The sequence below is a fragment of the Canis aureus genome, chromosome 27 (assembly GCF_053574225.1).
Source record: "Canis aureus isolate CA01 chromosome 27, VMU_Caureus_v.1.0, whole genome shotgun sequence".
In the NCBI taxonomy this organism is placed as follows: Eukaryota; Metazoa; Chordata; class Mammalia; order Carnivora; family Canidae; genus Canis; species Canis aureus.
Genome location: NC_135637.1, coordinates 8,964,472 through 8,982,256, shown reverse-complemented (window position 1 = coordinate 8,982,256; position 17,785 = coordinate 8,964,472). Strand labels below are relative to the sequence as shown.

Below are 17,785 nucleotides of genomic sequence, written 5' to 3'. Positions count from 1 at the left end.
CCAAGGCAACTGTTACGTGCTACAAATCGGGGCTTTGCCCTCAAAAGGCTGCTTGCTAAACACTTACCAGCACTCCCCTGCAAACAGATATGCCGACAAAACTTGAGTAGCATTTATACACACACACACACACACACACACACACACACACACACGTGACGTCTGTTCTGCCTGCAGGGAGATGTGTAGTTGTGGCAGCCAAAGCTCTGTTTTAAATTGTCAATCAGATCCTGTCCTGCCACTGGGAATAAAATCAGCAGTCTGCCAGACCACAAAGCCATGTGATCCAGCCCCTGCCCAGACCTGCTCACTTTACGCACTTCCCTTGGGGCTGCTCCCCGCTGCTTCCTGGAAGATGCCATGTTTATCCCTACCTCAGGACCTTTGCACTCGCTGCCTGGAATTCTCCCTCCAGCTCTGCCTGGCTGGTTCCTTCCTATCGCTCAAGTTTAAGCCCAAATGACACCTCCTCAGAGGAGCCTTCGAGGTCAGCTCCCTAAAAGCTGCCCTCCCTCACATCAGCTATCTACTGACATCCTGTAGCCCTTACCACCACCTCAAAGAATCATGCTAATTTACTTATGCACTGCCCATCTCCCACATGGATGTATCAGCTCTGGGGACCTCATCTGTCTGGTTCACTGTGGAATCACCTAGAATGGGGACAGTGTGAAGGCATGACAAAAGGTCTCCAACATAGCCACCATCCACCCAGGATGATCCACAAGCTGTCAAGGCCAAGGGAGCCTGTCCTGCTGTGGCCTGCATTGGCATAGACCCACACAGATGCTGCTCTTCTGGGAACTATTTCCTGACTCTTGGCAGCCCAGCTTGAGAGGCCCGGATGTGGGGTCCATCAGCCCCTCATCTATCAACCCCCTGCGGTCCAAATGATCCACGCTCACATTTTCTGGGCTGGGCTCACATTTTCCATGTCTTTTGACGCTTTTGATGTGGTCTGCCCTGGACAAGGCCGGCAGATAGCCAGGTGTCCCCTGCACCATGTCACGGCCCATGAGAAGGCCATGTTTGTCTTCTCCCAAAACAGCAGCCCAGTTTGCTTGCTCCCTAGGGTATGGCCTCTCCTGCCTCCTGGGAGCCCACCTACCCTCCTGAGGACAGTGGTCCCTGGAATGCATGTGGGGGGCTGTGCACCCGGAGGAGCCTCCCACAGGTCTCCCCTTTCTGGGCAGGAATCAGAGACATCTGCTCACTGGAGCCCTAGAACTGGGCAGTCTGGCCTGGCCCCACTTGCTCCCAGCAGTACAGAAGCACCGCCTCTGACAGGCCTGGACCGCCCAGGAAAGTCAGACAGACCCCCAGGCTGGAGGCCCATCTGGGCTCCGGGTAGCAGCCTGGGACAAGTACACTCACACTTAGCCAGTGGGCCAGGAGGGACAGCCCAGCCCAGAGTCAGTATGGCCATATCTGGCCTGCCACACATCCCTGCCAGACTGCACCAGGGAAAGCCCTCCGGTGATCTCATTGGTTGCGGGGGGGAGAGGGGGAAGCAGCCTGGCTCTGGGAACCAGCTCCAACTGCACAGCAGCTGCCCCCTCCCTATGTGGACCGTGCTTGGCTGGGTCTGCCCTGGAGCAGCCTTCCAGGTCATACTGTTCCCTGTGAGAGCTGCCACAGGCACAGGAGCCTCGGGAGTGCCACAGCAACCGGAACAAGGTCACCTGTCTCTTTGGCAAGGAGCTGGGAGAGGAGGCTCAGAGGGGCGGGGACAATGATTGGGGAGAGGAGGGGGGACAGATAGGGATGCAGGCACAGAGGGAACAGAGATATAGAGACTCACACGTGGGGAAGGAGTCTGGGAGACAGAACACAGAGGGAAGAAAGAGGGTGAGAGAGGGAGATCAACCTAGAAAACATAGAAGCCTGGGGTAAGCATCTGGTCAGAGGTGGGAGGACTGGGCCACAGAGCAGAGCCATGGAACGCAAGGATGCACAGGCCAAAGGGCAGGAGGGAAGTGGGGCCCCCTGCATGTCCCCCATGGATGCCCCAGGGACAGGCTAGAAGGCTGGGCTCAGCTGCCTGGGGGTGCCAGGAACACACATCCTCCGTGGCATAGCCCCTGCCATCGCCTGGATGGCCACGAGAGCCCCTTGGTCACAGCCACAGCAGGATGGGCCCTGCTGCCTGGCCCAAATCTGCCTCATACTCTCAGTACCTGATGATCTCCATAGTTAGGCTGACTACTGACCACAGCATTCCTGGGCTCTGGTTCTGCAATTAGCTGGGATAATGGGGCCCCTCTGTCCATGAATCATAAACTATAAACTGTCACAGCCTCAGTCAGTAATTCACCTCATGGAGAGGATGCTCTGGCTTGGGCCCAGCCCACAAGCTCACCTGCCACTCATGGTTGGGTCTCATGGGCCAGGGTCAAGTACCTGAGGGCTCAGCTCCCACTTGCCAAAGGTCAGGTGTGCAGGGTCCAGGGGGTGGGCATGAAGCGTTCTAAAAGTCTACGGCTTGGCCTGCATCTTTCTCTGTCAGAATATGGGTAAGTTTCCAGAAGGTGGACGGCTCCCTCTGATGAACACAAGGGTGATTCTGGTGCCCCAATGGCCAGTGCACAGGCCTTGCCTCCAGAGTCAAGCACCCATGCAGTGGATGCCAGGGTGGGCCTCATCCCTCTCAGGAAAACGCAGCTGTCTGAGGGTCTGAGCACAGAGACATCCAATGGGTGATGCTTTTCATCAAGGAGTTTTACATTCTGCTTTTGTAACCATTCAAGCTTTCAAAAGGTGACCAACATGATGAACAAATGGCTTGGTGCAGGGTGTGTGATGAGGGTGTGACCAGACAAGGTGTCATCTGAGCAGATGCAATGATGTCTTGCTACACAACGCTGTGATTAAGCATTCAAGGAAGTCATGACCCTGGGAAGTGTCATTTGCATAGATGAAAATGCACAGGGTTTGTCCCCTGGATGGTCGGGCCGGGTCCCCTTCTACAAGATGCCTGCTGCCTGCCCCCACTGCGGCAAATGCCCTCAGCTGTGCACGGCCTGTGGACTGAGACCTGGCCCTGCCTGCCCACCTCAGGACACCTCAGAAGGGCCATTTCAGGGCAGCCCTGGTGGCTCAGCGATTTAGCACCGCCTGCAGCCCAGGGCGTGATCCTGGAGACCCGGGATGGAGTCCCACATCGGGCTCCCTGCATGGAGCCTGCTTCTCCCTCTGCCTGTGTCTCTGCCTCTCTCTCTCTCTCTCTCTCTCTCTCTCTCTGCATCTCTATGAATAAATAAATAAAATCTTTTAAAATTTTAAAAAAAAGAAGGGCCATTTCAGCTCATGCTACCTTCACAGTCATCTTCTCCTCCCCATCCTTCAACTGTGGTTGGTCTATGTGGCCAGTGATCCTGTGCCTTGCCTCAATTTCCTCTTCTACCCCCCTGCTCCCTCCCTCTCCCTTCCTCGGGAGCCCTTCTCAGTAAATATCCCACAGGCTGAGGTTCTGAGTGGTCCCCGACCAGCAGCCAGCACTGGATGAGGCTAGAGGTTAGAGAGGTAGGCTCTCGAGTCCCAAGGAAGAGCATAGCCCAGCAGTCACCTCCTGGTGACAGTTGGGAGACCCTCAGCTGGATGCCAGCTCTGTCTCAGGTTTGTGACTCATCCTGGGACCCCAGGAGGGGACAGCCTGGGGACACAGACTGCAGCCAGTCCAGAGCAGGCGGTAGTATCCCCTCCATTCTGGGGAAAATAGCTTCCTCCCATTGGCCCTGTGGGTTCCTCTCCTACCCAGATGTGGGGATTTGAGCCTGGAACCCACCTCGATCCCACTAAAACAGGAATAGTGAGAAGAAGGGCACTGGCAAAGACATCAGGAGCACCCTCATTTCTGGGCCTGGGCTAAGAGCCAGCCAATGCAGAAGATGCACCTTCTACAAGGTGGCAGGTGGGACCACCCAGCCTAAAGAAGCCATCAAGCCACCTGGCACCCATCTCACAGCTCTTCATTGGGATAGTCTGTGAGGCATCAAGACAGCCATGCTGGACTGATGCCTTCACTCTAGCTTCCTGAAAGATCATGGTTTGGTGTGGCTCTGAGGGTAAAACTTCTAGTCCTGACATGGCGGTAGGCACTCAATAAATGCCCTTAGATGAACACACGGTACTGTGCATCTGACACCTGGCAGGGAGGGCCCATCAAGGAGCACTTGTCGGGCTGAGAAGCTGAGTGGCCCCTCACGGCCATCCTTAGCCACAGTGTGGGCCCAAGCCACAGGAACCACAGACAGATGCCACAGCCTCCACAGCTACTGCCACGAGGGGGAGGAAAGGACAGGCACGCAGCTGGGGGTGCTAAGAGGGACTGCAAGAGAGCCAGAGAGAGAGAGAGACAGCACTCTGTGTCTCCCAGAGATGCTCACGGTCCAGGGAGCACAGGAGAACTGAGAGACAGTATTTCCAGCCACTGGCCCCCCAGAAGTCAGGTGCACATGAGGCCAATAACAGCTTCCTAGGGAGCAGAGATGGAGACCCAGACAGGCCTGGTGCCATGATGTAGATGGGGGCTCCGGGGAGCACTCCCACCCACAGCAAGACCCATCTGCTCCCTGATGCAGCAGAGCCTACAACAGACCAAGGAACCTACAGGCCGACAAGGTCAATGAGGGGCAGCTTCCACGGCCAAAACATGGCAAATGGGACCACCAGGGTCCCCCCTGCCCTTGGGCTCCCATGGCAGTCTGTGCTGGGTTAGCATCCTGACTATGACACTAAGAGCAGGTTCCTCACCTCCCTGCACCCTCTACCTGCTCACCCATAAAGCAGGGATGATGGTATCCACCCCTCACACCGATCCTGGTGCCGAGTGAGTGGCCAGCAGTGTCGCTGTCCCATCACACTGCAAGGCCAGTGCCTGGCAATTCTGACAGGGCTCCCCTGTCTCGCTGGCCTACTAGCAACTCCCCAACAAGGCAAATACTGGCTGAGACAACTAAGTCCTCCTCTAAAACTAAAGGGACCCAGGAAGCCTGACTTGCTCCCCTCAAGAAATAAATACATGACCGATGGCTCAGCCCCCATCTACCTGAGGAGGAGCAGGGGGAAGGGAGCGGCTACCTCCTGGCAGCAGAGGCTCTGCCCCCGAGGCCACCCAATGTCTGTCTTCCTGTGGCTGCTCAGGGAGGTGAGGGGGCCGTCTCCGGGGTGGAAATAAAAGGCTAGGCTCTTTACTCAGAAGCCCACACAGATAGGAGAGTCGGGACAGGGAAATGGGCAAAGGGAAGGGGACACAGGGTGGGACTCGTGCGCTGGGGCCTAAGACTGCCAAGGCCCAGAGCTGCCAGGGGTGGGGTGCGTGCTGGTCAGACACAAGGATGAGGCAGCAGAGAGGTCATCTGGGCGCAGCCGTTCCGCAGTCCCCACACCCTTCTCACCCGCTGGTTGGGCATGCAGTGGGTCTCCGCAGCCTCTCCTCCTGTCTGCTCCCAGTCTCCTGTTCTCAGCCCGTGGGAGACCACCACCTCCTGCGCCCGTCTGTCCATGCAACCAGAGGCACCCACATGGACACACCCCTGCCCACTCCAGGCCAGGCTGTGGGAATCCCTACTCTCCTAAATGGGAGGTTTACCAGCAGGATCACAAGTTTTGTAAAACCAAGGAGAAATAAGGAAGCTTGGACTCCAGCAGGAATTGCATCTCAGATTCATGAGAGGGGCCGAGGGACCTGGGTGTGCCATTTATTTCACTGTCACGGGGCAGAGAAAAGACTTACAGCCCCAAAGTCAACACTTGCGTTGATCCACTTACTCCATATTTACGAACAGGGCCAGTGGGTGGTGGTGAGGGCAGTGAGCCTGACGGGCACAGCAGCCCATCCAGGATGTGCCCATGTATCTCCATCCCAGGCAGGGCCTGGGTCTCAGAGGCACACCAGTATCCCTGGCTGATGAGAGGGAGGGGTGAGCCGGGAGACAGGGACCTTCTGCCAGCTTCTTCCTGTCTTTTTTCGAGAGGCAGAGCACAGAGGCATCCTTTCTCCATCCTGAGGCTCTGGCTTGGGCAGAGGGCAAAACCTCACCAGAGAAGCAGTGCAGACACTATGGCTAATCCAAGGCAATGCAGACAAAGAGAGGGAACAGATGTTTCTCCTCTGCTATAAAACATTCTAGGGCTCCCCGGCGCCCTGGCCTTGCCTGGTCTGGCCTCTGCCCCAAGTCAAACAATTCCCTCTTTACTGCCCCCACCTAAGCCCTACTCTCAATACTGGGGGCTGAGGACAGATGGAGAGCAAATATGATCAAGAGTATACTTATCACAATGAGCACTGAGTAACGTAAGAAGTGTAGAATCGCTATGTTGCACACCTGGAATTAACAGGTTTAAATTAAACTGGTCTTAAAATTAAGAACTTAATTTAAAAAAAAAAAAAGAGCAAACAGGTTATTTGGTCTCTACCGTCAACGTCTTGTTGTTTTTCATGCAACCAAAGATTGAAAACTCAGACAATTTCACATAAACTCCGATCTCCAGCTCATCATCAAAAATCAGCACTGGCAGCACGAGGCCACTTGGCCAAACATCAGCTGGGGCAGACATGGGGCACAAGTTCTCTATGCCGGCTACAGGCCTCACCACTGTGGCCTCTCACAGAAGCTGAGATCAAGTCTGAGCTGCCACATACCATCACATTTGTGCTTCTATTTTCCATAGAGTACAGAAACACTACTAGTCACTCATCAAATATGAGTAAAAACCAGGGTCCCATCATTTTTCTCCAATTGTTCATTTATTTAAGAGTCTGGAAGGTGTTAAGACCCCTGGTCCAAATACTCTGAGGGCACTGTGCTCTCTCATGCCCCAGTGCCTTTGCACCTGCTCTTCCCTCTGACCAGGACACCCTCACCTCTGTTCTGGTCCAACAAGAGGCTGCTCCTTAAACTCATTTTTGAGGGTCTCTATACTCTATGGAGACTCTCAGGCAGACCGCCAATATAACCAAAGGAGATCCCTATTCCTAGCATACAAACATCCCATAAACAGAATTAACACCACAGAATGAAAGGCATGGCAGCCAGAACCAAAGATGCAGGACACGGACACCCACACGCATCCTGGGACTTGTCCGGGGTTCCCCCCTCCCTAAATGACTTCAACACACATTAGTCCTCATCTCCCTCCATGGCTCTCCCCATCTGAGTCAGAACCCCTTCTCCTCCAGATCCCTCAGCCCAGCCACCAGGAAGGGCCTCATGAGCCCAGCCACAGTGACCCCACAAAAGCAGTAGGGTGAAGGCACAAGGGCTGGGAAGACTAGTAGGAGAACTGGCACATAGTAGGTGCTCAGCAAATCTCTGATGATGATTTTTAAATAACGCTAAAGGCCTTTAGCTCCCCCTCTATTTTGCCACAGACCCCACCACTCCCTATTGCCTCTCATGCCTCAGCATATTTATGCTCCCTGCCTGGAATTTATTTGCATTTGTGCTTCTCAGCCTAGAAAATCCCTGACTGTGCTTTAATTTCTAAAACACCACAGCTAGCTCTTTGGAATTAAATAGCTCCAAGCCAGGAAGACTCGCTTTTACACACCTGTTAGATGGGCCAGCAGGCTGGCCAACTGTGGTCACACAACACTCAAGGAAAAACCTATCCATCAACTAACTAAACACACTCACGCTTCAATGACCCAGCCCGTGAGAACCGATACTCAGTCCTGATTATTTACCCATGAGTGCAGAGAGGGGTTACTTATTCCCCCGTCAACAAATTTGCTCTCTTAATTACATGTGGCTTAGCCAACAAGGAGGTGGGTCCACACTGCAGAAGCACAATTCCCCAAAGCACAGGAGAAAGATGCCAGTTAAGAACCCATGTGTGGGACCCAATCACAAAGTGGCTGTTTCACAGTGGGTACCAGGACCCCAGCAAGGATGGCTACGCATGATACCTCAGGACCTTGCCCTGACCAGTGTGAGGAAGAGAAGATGCCAACATTAGGGAGAAAACCCCAGGACATTCTCCTCCCAGCTTCTGCTACTCCTGGCCTTCATCACACTTCCCTGGGTACCCCAGGCCAAAGGGCCCAGGAAGGACACGCCTCCACCAGTTCCAAGCAGCTTCAAATGGCAGCACCCCAAAGCCATCTGCATGCCCAGCCCAAGTCTGTCCTCCAACGGTGGAACCCCACCTCTTCCCTGAGTCCTGTACTCCTAGCACCTGCCCTGAGCCAATGCTCAATGGCCTGGAAGTGAAGTGAATCCATCCCCTCTCCCTGTCTCCCAAGCACTGATTACCCAGGCACCTCCTTTCACCTGTGTGCTACAGACCCCCACCATCTTTACCATTATTTGCCAAATGTTATTTAAAACCAACTCCTTGCTTTCTAACTCAGAGGTCAGCATTTTCTGGAAAGGATCAGTCAGTGCATACCTTAGGTTTTATAGTTTCTATCGTAACTACTCCACTCTGCTGCTGTAATAGAAAAGCTGCCACGGCAATATGCAAATGAATGGACATGACTGTGTATCAATAAAACTTTATTCACAGAAGAAGGGGTAGACGAGACTTGGCCTACAAGCCATAGCTTGCCAAGCCCTCTCTAACATAAGTCTCATCCTAAACAGTGATGTCTGAAAGGTTTCAAGTTGATGTACTGGCTATTTTTTGCTTTCAAATATGCATAAAAACACGCTAAAAAAACTATAAACATTTTTCAAATGTTAAATTTGTGAGCCAGTCATGCAGAGAACCCAGTCCTCACTCTGGGGATATGACCCGTTCACCACAGAGATCATGATTCACCAAGCCAGGAGTTCTAGAATTTTCCAGGCTGAGAATGGAAGTGGTCTTTTTCCTAATACTCTTCTGGGCTGCCTGGGTAGGCCAAACACCCCCAGAGAGGGTTTCCTGGCCATCAGTGAGGAGGCCCAAACTGAGGGAGCCTGCTACAGAGCAACATGTGCAGATGGTCACCACCCATCTTGCAAATGGCCGCATAGGAGCATGCTGGGAACTGGTCCCACAGCTAACCACTCTGCCCTGCCTCTCACCTGGCTCTTGCCGCGGCGCCGGTAGCTCCTCCTCACCAGGCTCTTATAGTTCTCATTCTTCTTGGTCAGGTAGTAATAGAGGACACACTCAGCCACAGTCTGTGGGACAGAAAGAAAATGATGCTGTGTACAGTGTGGGTGGTCAGAGCAGGTGGCCAGGAGCTGGAGATCTGGGTTCAAATCCTGCCTCCTCCACCCAGAACAGGGTGACCTTGGGCAGGTCACTGCGCCTTCTCGCCTATGTAACAGGGATGCTCAGAGCACATACTTGCCAGAGCGGTCATGAAGACGGAGCACTCGGGACATGCTACAGAAGTGCTACCTGGTCCTACTGCTCTTGCTGCTATCCATAACTGAAATAGCCAAGGGGTCACCTGCCCTCTCCAGCCCCTCCAAGCTCCCAGTCGGGCAAACTCAAAGGTCTGCCCCAACTTGGGCCTGGGTCTCCTTTCTCTCAGTCCAGCTTCTTCTTCCCAAACGTCTGGGGCCCTGAGTAACCTCTTCCAAGCTTTGTGATCCAGCCAGACTATAATGTCCCCAAGCAACTCTTTGTCTCTAGGAATGTTTATAATTTTCTCTGCCTTGGTCTTTTCCACACCCATCTGGGTCTGAACCCTGGTGCCACTTGCTGAGTTTGTGACTGGCCCTCCCTGAACCCCACCACCTTCTTGCCCAAACAGGACCAATGACAGGGTGTCCTCAAAGCAATGAGACTCAACATGGTGGTGCCTGCCATCTGCGACCCTGAACCAGCTCCAGATGACAGCTCACCTCTGAGGGTCATCCTGTCAAGGCTGCTGGGGGCAGAGGCAGGCAGGGCCTCAAACCCCACGGCCTTTGACACCTCCTAGAATGTACATGAACAGAGGCTACTTCCCAGGTAAACCTGGCCCCCCAATGCAGCCCACACAGCAGTTGAGAAAATCATTATGTTATCAGACACCAGTATTTGCAAATTGGGTAATGTGGGTGTCCGACTTCCCCTTGAACAATTCAGGGGAGCGCCTTCCATGTTGGAGGACAACAGGCTGACTTTGACCCTACGCAGCAGCTGTCCCTGCAGGTGGGCAAGTTCCCACCCTGCTGCTGGCCTCACTCAGAACACGCCTCTCCCCAAGGGCATGGGGCACCATTGGCAATCCCTGCTTTAGATCCTTCTGGAAGCTCTATTTAAGTCCTATCCTGAGCTGCCTCTTAGCCAAAGTACACCAAAAAGTTTACTCTCCAGGGTAGAGACTCTGATTCTCCCATTCCCAAGCAATGCTGCTCAAGGACCAACTTCTGAAAGCCTTGCGTCCATCCCTGGGGAGCCCTGACCTAGAGCCTCCTGGACTGTCCACACCCGCAGCATGAAGCCATCATGAACTCAGAGGAAAGGCTATTTATGGGGCTTGCTTTCCCATGCCGGTTTTTCAGGCATGGAGAGATTCCGTTTCCCCACACTGCCCCATCTCCCTCCTTCTATGGTTATCAGCTCATTAAGGACAGATGTCGGGGACAACTGTTCAACTTTAAAATAACCGCCTGGCTCCTGCTCAGACGGCCCTCTCTCAACTAAAAAGCATGAGGCCTCCAGCAGGCGGGTATTAGCAAAGCTGGGGGTGGGCAGATGACCCTCCTCTCTGACAAACCTGATTCAAAGGAGTGTGGCCTAAAACACCCAGGACTGCAGCTCAGAAGGAAACCTTGGCTGGAGCCCTTCCTGCTCTGCCCAACAACACCAGGGTTCCCAGGGCCAAGGCCAACACACAGGGTCTCATCCAGATCCAACCCAGCTTCCCCCCACTCCCAGCACTGCCCCACCCAACAAAGAGTGAAGAGTGCAAAGGAGGTCTCTGCCATTCTGTTAGGACACTCTGTCCACCTGCCAGGTAGGAGCCAGAGCGAGAGGGGGCACTGGTTTGCTCTGGGTTTGGGGGCAAGGCAAGGTTCAGGTGGCAGTTCTATACAAAGGTCTATCCAAATAGGATGAGAACTTACAGACCACAGGCCTGGCTGGCATCGGTGTCAGAAAGCATACCATGACCATCAGAGGGAGCAGCCCCCTGAAAGAATGCCACTCTTGCCTATAAAACCCTAACGGGGACGCCGGGCACAGCATGGCTTCCAGAACCCATGCCCAACGTGCAAGGACGCTGGTGCCACGTCTGAGGAGCTAGCTGGATGGAAGCCGGTGCATTCAGCTCTCCTGGGGTTTCCTCGCTGGTGCTCCACCCCCTTGGACGGCAGGGGCGGGGCCCACGGCTGCTTCTCCAAGGAAGGAGCAGGAGGACAGAGGGGGGGAAGCAGGGAAGGACAGACAGACAGAACAGGGGCAAGCTCTGTGAGCAGGAAGGGAGGGTCCTCTGCCCTAGGGCCAACGGTCGCCTATCAGAGTGGACCCCAGAGAGGTGGCGGGGCGGGCGGGGCAGCTGGGCTGCCGGCTGCGCTTGGGGTGGCCACTCACCTTCCTCTCCAGGAACGATGCGATCAGGCCGAAGTTCTTGGGGTGCTGCATGAACCTGCGGAAGGAGAAGGGCGGGCGTGAGGCCCAGGCACAGGGGGCTTCCCAGCTGGGCGGGCGCCGAGCACCCGGGCGCCTGCCATCTCCGCGGGCCCGGCTGGGCGGGCGCCGCCCCACTCGGAGCAATTAAGCCCAGGGGGGTGTGGGAAGGGCGGGCGGGCCGAGGGTAAGAGAGGGCGTTCCTTGGAGTGAGTCACTGGTTTTAGCGCCTTTGAAAATATATTTGTTTGTCCTGCTGGAGGCAGCTTCCAGGAAAAATGAGGACATTGCATGCAGCTCTTTGGTGGGGTTCCCCCCCTTTTAAAATCTGCCTTTGTTTCTATCTCCGGCCGGGTCTGGGAAGCCGGGCCTCACCCGGCCCACGCGGGCCCCCACAGCCAGACCACAAGTCAGGCGGCGAGCTGCAGGCCTCCCTGGGCGAGGCGGGAGCACAGGCTCCGGGTGCCCGCGAGGAGGTGGCAAGAAAGGACTTATACCAGAGGGGGTGCGGGGAGCTGGCACCCCATCAAGTGGCTTCCTGCGAAGCCTGCGGAATTACTGGGAAAGGCTCGGCAAGGCTGAAATGTCAGGGCCACAGGAGCAGGCGGGCAGTGGGGGCGGAGATGTGGGTCACGGCCGCTGAGGCCCTAGGGATGCTGGGTGGAGTCCTTGGCCCAGGCCCAGCCTTGGCCTGCCGGTCGGTCCCCACGACGCGCCACCGCCCCACAGCCTCCCCCGGGGAGGGAAGGAGTTGCTGGTGAGGCGGGGGCCCCAGTCCCCTTGAGGGAGCCTGGGCCAGCGCCCGGTGCTCTCCCGCCCGGCCCTCCAGATGGCTGGGCAGGAGGCCAAGAGGCCCCTCCCCTGCTCCCCAAGCAGACACCAGAGAATCCGGAATGGCCTCTTCTTTCTTCCAGGAGGAAGCTTAGAGTCGAGTGGCAGGCTTCCCCGCCTGGGATCCTGCCTCAGGCAGCTTGCAAAGCTGGAGCCAGCCGAACGCCCTTCTTTTCCAGACAGTCCCCTTCCTCTCCCTGCCCCAGTGACATTTCCTTCCCCTCTAGATCCGTTCCTCAACGTTTCCCCAAGGAGAGATGGGGTCCCAGGAGACCAGATTTCAAATCTGGAAACCTTATCTAGCTCACCTCTTCCAGTGCCCTCCATCCTAGCCCTGGATCCTCTGCCAAAACTTCCTAAGAACTTCCTACCCACTGGGCACCTCTCGGCAGCTAAACAAGGGAGGCACTGTTGCTATACCCATCTTACAGACATGGAAACTGAGGTTCCAAGAGGAGAGTGGCTACTGGAGGGGACTAAGCCACTAAATGGTGGGGCTCTATGCCACTGGCACATGATTTCCAGAGGCCTGAGTGCCATCGATTCTTTGGAAAATGAGGTCTTGACCAGGAACACTCTCCGGGAAAGATGCATGGCACGAAGCTGAGGCTCAGCGGATAGGAGCCCAGCGAGCCCCTCCCTGGCTGCTCTGTTCTTCTGAAATAACAATGAACTCATTAGGTGAGAAGAGCAAACATGAACTCTTCAGAAAAGCTGGAACACAGAAAACACACCAGAAGCACCCTTATTTTTTTTTAAAAGAAAGCATAAATAAATAAAAATGTCAAACATATCATGGAGTATTTAGATCCCTAACACCACAGTAATTCTTAGCACCCGTGACTGCGGCCCTTCACTAAAATTATACCGTCGCTTACCCTGGGGACTTGACTATGCACCAGAACGATCGCACTGGGGATCATGAGGACCAAGAAATGAGCCCCCAAGCAACTAGGTTTTCTGTCTCCAAGGAGTCAACCCCAAACGCCCCTGGGACCCACTCCCCAAAGTGCTATTCCCTGAAAACTGCTCAGTCTGTGGCAGGCACTTGAGGCCTTGTTATACTACCCCTCTTTTTCTTACAGATGTTTTAGAATTTCCAGACTCATAAGCTTTTCTGAAAAACACAACTCTCCTGCCCAGACCCTCATCAACTGCTCCTACACTTTTGTGTCCCGGCGTCTGTGCAGCTAGAACACCACCCCCCCCACCATCCGTGTTGCCCATTACCCAGAATCATCCTCGTCCCTGAGGCCCAGCAGGCACTTTGGGGCCCCGACCCTGGCCTGGCCCACAGCGGTAGCTGGAGAATAGGAGTTTCGTCCCCTGGCCATGAGGCCTTCTCGGGAAGCAGAGGTGGAGGTCCAGCCGCTAAGCAGGCAGAGTCTGTTTCCAATGTACCCTGCTGGCCAAACTCTGCCGCCTCTGCCCAAGCTCTGAGGCCTCTGCCCAAGCCTCGCTTCCCGCCCTCCCACCTCTCCGGGGCCTGCACCTGGCACCTGTGTGGGCCCCTGGATACAACTTCTGAGTCTGGTTGAGAAGACAGGGTTTTATCCATCCAGCAACTCCTCACTCATCTCCCCAAAACACTCCAGTCTTGTGGCTCTTTCCTTTTAGAAGCTCTGAGCCTCACCTCTTAGCACTCAACTCTTGCCTCTGCTTTCCCAATCTCCCCTGCCCCATGGCTCCATCTCCCTCCCCAACAAGCCTCTCCCCTGCTGCTGAGCCCTTGCCCTGATGATGAGGGAGCCTAAAGCCTGCCTCAACGTTTATAGGCTGTGTGGCCTTCATTTAGTGTCTTAACCTCTCTGAGTCTCTGTTTCCTCACCTGTGCAATTGGAATGGCCTAGCAATGCTATTATGAGGGATAGAGGGACAAACTCACAAAACCCAAAACACATGTGCACTGTGTCTGGGACAGAGGACATGCTCAACAATCACTCTCAGAGTAAAATGGAAACCAAAGAGCCATCAGCCAGCCACAAATCTCTGCCCTCTGGCCCAGCCTCCAAGATCCTCCAGCCTCGTTCTTCTGATATACATGGCCCCATTTCATATAAGGCTGCCCTCACACTTTGTACTAGGTTGAAGAGCATGCCCCAAATTTTACATCCACCCAGAGCCTCTAAATGTGACCTTATTTGGAAACAAGTTCTCTGAGGATGTGATTAGTTACAATGCAGTGACACTGGATTACGGTGGGACCTGTACCCTGTACAACTGGGGACAGAGAGACACACAGGAAAGACCATGGGATGGAGGCAGGAGGGAATGATGCAGCCAAGGAATGATGCCGGCTGCCGGGAGCCCACAGGGGCCAGGGGAGAGGTGCCAGGCAGATTCTCCCTTGGAGCCTCCAGAAGGACCCAGCCCTGCCCACACCTCTGGAGCAGTGAGGGAAAATTCCTGTTGCTGTAAGCCACCTGGCTTGTGGTCATTCATCACGGCAGCCCCAGGAATCCCATCCACGCCTTGACAGGAAGGGCTTCCCAGGACAAGAGAGGGCCAAGAGGGCCGTAGGGCCCACACCCCAGCAACGGGGGACTCACTTCTCCCGGAACGTCTCCTTCTCCTGCTCGCTCCACATGTTCATGACCTGGCGGTCTTTATACACCTTCATGGGGTCATCCATGAGCCCATTCATGTTGATGAACTTGATGCGCTGCTGGTCAGCATCGTACAACATCGGTGGGATCACAGCCAGCTGGCGCATCTGCTTCTCCAGGTTCTGGAGGGAGGAGGAGAAGGCAGAGGGCCGGGGTCAGAGGGCTCCAGAGGGCAGCCTGGGGAAGGGGCAGGGGCGGGCACTGGGGCCCCAGGCGAGAGTACAGACCTGCCCAGCAAGAGTGGGAAAGTGCCGAGCCAGACAGAAAGGGAAGGATGACTGGAAAATAGTAAGAGCCAAATGCCAGGGGGAGGGAGAATTTAAAGGCAGCCCCAGACAGGTTTATGGTGGATGGGGCTATAAATTAAATGCAAGGAGCAGCAGAGGCCTTATCTGCAGCGAGAGAGGGGCAATGCATCTTCCCTTTAGAAATGCAAGTGCCATAAAACATGACAGGAAAGATGTTCACCCAGCTGGGTGAAACTAGCTGGGGAGACAGGCCTGGCCATCCAGGCTCCGAGGGCACGCGGTGCAGAGAGAGGGGCCAGTGAGACCATGGACCCATTTCCTCCCTGCCACCCTCCCAGCCCTGGCACTTGCTCCTTCAAGCATGCCCACTTGGGATCTAGCCTGCCCGGCCCCATGCATGGTAGGAGTCGGGTGTTCACTCATAATGCATCGGGATGGCTATTAAGAGGCTCTGAGCCACCACTCAGCTGGGCTCATTTCCCCAAATCTCTGCAGCCAGCCCATTACCGGCGATTAATTACCCATCTGAGGAGGCAGACAAAGGCCCAGCATGGCCAAGGTCAGCTAGTTCAAAGGATCTGCGTTGCCTGCCCTCCCGCAGCCAACCTCTCCTTTGGCATTTGGGATTCCTAGCAGGAACACAGAGCCTTGAGCACCAGCTCCGGGAGGACCCCTGCCCCAGGAGGACCCCTGCCCCAGGAGGCCTGAGCCTCCCAGTACTTGGCACAGCCCTCTGGTACCAACACTTCTCCCATCATCCTTGGCACCCCGCATGAGCACTAATGGCACAGCACAGGTATGTCACAGGCAGAGCTGTCTCCAGGCAGGAACCCCTGCTGTGCCCACTCAGGGGTCTGTCTTCTGAGGTGTGCGCTGTGACTGCATCTCTCCTCCTGCCCCGCCCCCTCCTTCCTACCCTCCCAGGGAACCTCCAGTCAGTTGAAGTCTCAGCTCTAAATCCCTTTTTCCCACCACCCCACCCCAATGCCATCCCTTCAACATTCTCAGGAGGCCAGTGGCTACATTCTCATGTGGCCAGGACCCAGGGAAGTAGGCCTCTGGCATGGGGGCTGGGGACAGAGGACATGGTCGGCTGAGATGCTACTCACCCTTGGCCATCAGGCAGGAAACACTGGGAGAGGGCCACCCACCCCCCTCTTGCTTCCAAGGCAAACTGAACTCGTGTCCACACCCCTGTGGGATGTGCATGCAGCCATAGCATCGGCGTGACAGGAGCTGGAGCCAACCTGCAGGTATGATTGTGGCCAAGGGCTGAGTTCTGCTTTCTCTGGACCAAATGGCATTCAGAAAAGGGACATACCATGTGAAGTTTTAAAAAGAAGATCTCTTTTCATGGCCAGACTGTCTGAATCACCTGCATCAGAATCATGTGGGTAACTTGGTAAAAAATGCAGAGTCCTGGGCTCCACTCCAGATTAGCTACATCAGAACCTCTAGGGGCAGGGCCTGGAAAACTGAACAGGGCACCCCTTCCCTAGGACTCAACAGTCTGTCCAGTGTGAGAATCAGCAGCCTAGAGCAGTGCTGCGGCAATGCAGGTATTCACTGCCTGCCCTGTCCAGTGTGGCAGCCATGAACTACACGTGGGTGCTGAGCACGGAACATGTGCCTGGTATGCCACGGAACCAAAGTTTTAGTTTTCTATCACTTTAGTTAACTTTGACTTAAATGACCTTGGGTTGCTAGGGGCTGCTGCACTACCGGATCAGAGTCCCTGGGGAAGAAGGACGTGCTCCCTCCTTTCACAAGGCTCTCTCACGTCTACTGTGGGGTTGGGCACAAGCAGGTGGGGGGACTGGCACATTAGAATCTTGACCTGTAAGACTCAGGAGGGGCCAGGCTGGCACCAACACTTCCCTAGGCAAATGCCTCCTCTGCATACTGATCATCTCTGGGCCCCAAGACCATGGCCAGGGTCACCAAGGCTGAGCTCTGGTTGTCCAGGCATACCCAGGGGGTCCAAGAGAACAAAGAGAGTGTGCTCGTGCTGGCAGGGCCGGGGTCCTACCAGAAGGCCGCCAGTGGGGTGTGCTGGGAACTATCACATCTGCCCCCAGTCTGGGTGCTGAGAGGCTGACCTAGAAAGCACAGTTCTCAGGCACCCCTACCTCTGGCTTCTGGTTGGGCTCAGCCAATGGGAGGTACTGCAAGACAGGAGATACAAGAGGCGGGGGTAATAATCCCCCAGCTTCCTCCCTACTGTGGCATCATGCTATGACCCGCCCTGGCCATGTCCTGCCAGATGGCTGTAGCATAGCAACACCCCTTTCTCCATTTGTCCTTTAGGCTTGGAGAAAGGTGATGGCCACCGCCCCCATGCCACAATACCCTGCACTGATTCTGCCCACACTTCAGGGACAAGCCCCTTGATTTCTACCATCAGGGTGAATTCTGCTTCCTGTCAGGAAGCTCCCAGGGATGGGGGATGGAAGGGAATGAAGTCAAGGCCAGAGTCAAGGCTGTGCTCTTACCTCCTGCTCTGAGAGGCCATCGATGATCTCAGACACCTCGTGCTCACTGCGGGCGGCCGACATGGAGAGCCCGCTGCCCCGCTGGCCCACCCTGCTGGAGACCAAAGGGACATAC

The 17,785-nt window shown here is 55.2% G+C and overlaps 1 protein-coding gene across 31 annotated transcripts in view; it reads right to left on the bottom strand.

Annotated features, from left to right (window-relative positions):
- Positions 1-17,785, bottom strand: part of NCOR2 (nuclear receptor corepressor 2) — a 212,469-nt gene that overhangs the window by 75,438 nt on the left and 119,246 nt on the right. For 27 of the 31 annotated variants that reach the window (XM_077875269.1, XM_077875268.1, XM_077875270.1 and 24 more), the window contains 4 exons: positions 17,671-17,764; positions 14,874-15,052; positions 11,458-11,512; positions 9,012-9,110 (listed from right to left, as the gene is read on the bottom strand). In XM_077875269.1, coding sequence (XP_077731395.1) covers positions 9,012-9,110; positions 11,458-11,512; positions 14,874-15,052; positions 17,671-17,764 — 427 coding nt within the window. The remainder of the gene's footprint in view (positions 1-9,011; positions 9,111-11,457; positions 11,513-14,873; positions 15,053-17,670; positions 17,765-17,785) is intronic. The other 4 variants (XM_077875275.1, XM_077875297.1, XM_077875289.1 and 1 more) reach the window with 1 other exon arrangement.